The sequence below is a fragment of the Bidens hawaiensis genome, unplaced genomic scaffold, assembly GCF_021521415.1.
Source record: "Bidens hawaiensis isolate Kalapana, Puna unplaced genomic scaffold, B.hawaiensis_p1.1 tig00029631_1, whole genome shotgun sequence".
NCBI lineage: Eukaryota > Viridiplantae > Streptophyta > Magnoliopsida > Asterales > Asteraceae > Bidens > Bidens hawaiensis.
This window is the reverse complement of record NW_027494911.1, coordinates 313,556-316,934: the sequence shown is the minus strand read 5'-3', so window position 1 is coordinate 316,934 and position 3,379 is coordinate 313,556. Positions and strand designations below refer to the sequence as shown.

Genomic DNA, 3,379 nt, shown 5'->3' with positions numbered 1-3,379 from the left:
TTATTCTCTATTTAATTCTTCACAAACCTTTTCTGTTGTGTCGGCTAGAACTTTAAACGTGTCAGCTCAAGCTTGGCTTGGTTTGAACTCGAACTATCTCAGCTCGACTTTAAAAAAGAATCATGTCAAATAAAAAGGGATCACCGTTAGCTAACTATATTCATTTTCCACATCTGAACAGATAAAAGGCATCATGTGGTTAGGCTTTTTATTATTAATCAAACCATCTTTCTTGCAAAAATGTAACACACACCATATGATTTTGTAATTTCCAAGATGTAGCAACAGAAATACAAATAAGAGATGTGAATTTACATCAATACAGCTGAAAATTTGTTGAAACGCTTAATGATTAATCAATAATCATCTTCAATCTTTCCTTTATACACAACACTGCCCCCCCCCCCCCCCCCTCCTTTACACCATGGGTGTTCTGGGCTCGGCTCGGCCTGGCCTGTTTATAAACTGGGCCGAATTTAAGCTATTCAATCGATACCCCTTATAAGCCCATCCAAGTAAACCATTTAATCCAACAAAACCAGAGGTCATGGAAAAACAGAGAACCAAACAAAGTCAAACAGTCTTGAAGTGTTGACTTAACAGTCAACTAGCCAAAATCCCACACTAAAACATTATTCACGAAACTACCAGTAATCATTACACGAACAAACTCTTTCTTTAAAGTGATGAAACCGATTCGAATCTCTCACGACAATCTCCCGTCCCGTTAACTCACTTGCAACCTTCATAAAATTGTGACAATCAACACAAATCCGTATATTCTTAACGATTCTAATTGCGCGTTTAGAACACCTAAATTCATCACACTTTAACGCAAAAACAAAAGCAAGTTTTTCACTATGATAACTTAATTCCCAATTCTTATCTTCCTCTTCTAAATCCTGCATTACAACATTACTTTCGGGCACATAACCTAACCGTTTTAGCCCTTTAACTAACTCCTCTAAATCCTGATATATGGTCAACCTTTGACCGTGGGTCATCCCGCCAGCTGCAAACTCATGGACCCAGTTCCCGACTTCAATCCAACTCAAACCGGGGTCCTTTTTAACACCGAGCCAGTTCATTTGTGTTCTTAGATCAACCGCTTTATTAAATGTACCATTTGAGCACATTATGTTGGACATTTGTACATACCCGAGTGAACTATTCGGGTCCAAAGTTTGTAACATTTTTGAAGCTAACTCGGCTAGCTCGGACCACTCGGCCCCACCTTGTTTTCTACACGCTCCAAGCATCGCGCTCCATATAACCGAATCAGGTTCGATTGGCATTTCGTTTATGAGCTTTTGAGCTTGTGAAATCCGGCCCGATCGCCCGAGAATGTCGACCATACACGCATAGTGATCGAGTTGGGGCACAATCTGATACGTTTTCAACATGGATTCAAATATTTTGGTCCCGTCTTCGACTAGACCTGCGTGGCTGCAAGCTGATAGAACGGCTACAAAGGTAGTGGAATCAGGTGGTATATCCATTTGGTCAAAGCAAGTCAACGCGTTTTTGGGTTGACCATGTAACCCATAAATCTTTATCATCGAATTCCAAGAAACTACATCTTTAACAACCATAAAGTCGAAAACTTCCTTCGATTCAAGAACCGACCCAGATCGTCCATAAGCATGAATCAACGCGTTTGCAAGCACAGTATCATGTTCAAACCCATATTTTGTAATATGGCAATGGATAACCATCGTGTGTTTATCGGTCACTAAACTTGAACACGCTTTTAACACTATCGAATACGTATGATGATCCGGTATAAAACCATCTTGACATAATTTGGAAAACATTAAAACCGACTTTAGCGGATCGCGTTCTGCAAATACTGTTATGAACGCGGTCCATGAAACAATATCCCTCCTACCTTCTGTTTCTAAAAATAAATTATAAATATTAGGTATTTGTGCACCAAGATCAGCATAAGCCTTTGCTAATGCAGTTATTACTTCTATTTCTGAAATAAAACTTGTTTTTAAAGCAAGACAGTGTAACTGAAAACAGTATTCGAGCCAGCTACCATGATCCTTACCTGTTGATGATGACGAAAAGATGCTAAGAAGAGTTGCACGGTCGAAATTAATATCATAATTGCGCCTCATTTCTGAGAATAAACCAACAGCTTCTTCCCACTTTCCGCTAACTTGAAACCCTGCAATCATCGAGTTATACGTCACAAGGTTTCTTGACTTCAAGTACTTAAACACCATCCAAGCTTCATATAAATCATCATTCTTCGAGTACATCGTAATCAACGCGTTCGACACATATGTAAAATCAACAAAACATGTTTTCATCGCGTGCGAATGAACCTGCGTCCCACATTTACGATCACAGCAACTTAACACACTCGCGTACGCAAATTCATTGGGGCGACAATCAGATAACATCTCAGAAAACATTTGAAAACAGTCTTGGCATCTGTCGTATTGGGCGTAACCCGAAACTAAGGCGGTCCAAGAAACAACATTCCTCTCAGGCATTTCATCGAACACCTTACGTGCATGATTTAAAAAGCCGCATTTGGCGTACATGTTGATAAGGTGATTGGATAGGTATATGTTTGGTGTGAAATGGGTATTGAGGGTTTGGGTGTTGAGCAAGTGGTGGTGTAGGGTTTGGCCGTGGGTGATGGAGTTATGGCGGGCACAGGCGTGGAAGAAATCGGCGTATGTTTGGTGGGTTTTGGGGGTGTTTGAGGTGATGAAGAAGAGGTTAAGTGCTTCATTGAGGTGACCTTTGGCTAAGAGGTAGGTTAGGTTTTGATGGAAGTTGTAAGTGGTGGAGGCGGTGGTGAATGTTCGCCGGAGGTTGAGCATTGTGCTAGCTTCATGGGTTTAACTTGTTAATTTATTAAGATGTCAAATTATGTCACTTAAGTTTTCATCTCAATCCTTCTTCTCCGACCATTTTCCACTCAAATCCGTTATCTCCGTTAAGTTTTGAACCAAATCCCGTCTCCTTCGTACAATTTCAAATATGTCTTGGAAATTTAAATAACTGCATTTTTGAACCAAATCCATCTCCCCGGCAAATTTCAACGCAAATTCGTCTTCTCCGACCATTTTCAACTCAACTTCATCTCCTCCGACCATTTTCAACTCAACTTCTCTTCCGACCAGATTCGACTCAATTCCGTCTCCTCCGACTATTTTCAAACATACAATTTTCGACTCAAAGTAGGGGGGGCGACATTTTTGAAACTTCATCTTCTACGTAGAATTTGAAACCAAATCTGTCTCCAGAAATGGATTTTAAGGGTCATTTTGAAAAGTTTTCAAGAAAATGGGCTATTTTTGGTTTATTTCTGTAAAAATGGATTATTTTGAGAATTTTATCTATTTTAAATTGTTGGTTG

General features: G+C 39.8%; 1 protein-coding gene across 1 annotated transcript; it reads right to left on the bottom strand.

The window, feature by feature from the left end:
- Positions 1 to 568: 568 nt before the first annotated feature.
- LOC143579198 (pentatricopeptide repeat-containing protein At1g71420-like) lies at positions 569 to 2,859 on the bottom strand. Its single transcript, XM_077062579.1, has one exon. It carries the CDS (start codon positions 2,838 to 2,840, stop codon positions 645 to 647), a length of 2,196 nt encoding a protein of 731 aa, XP_076918694.1. The 5' UTR covers positions 2,841 to 2,859; the 3' UTR covers positions 569 to 644.
- Positions 2,860 to 3,379: the final 520 nt, after the last annotated feature.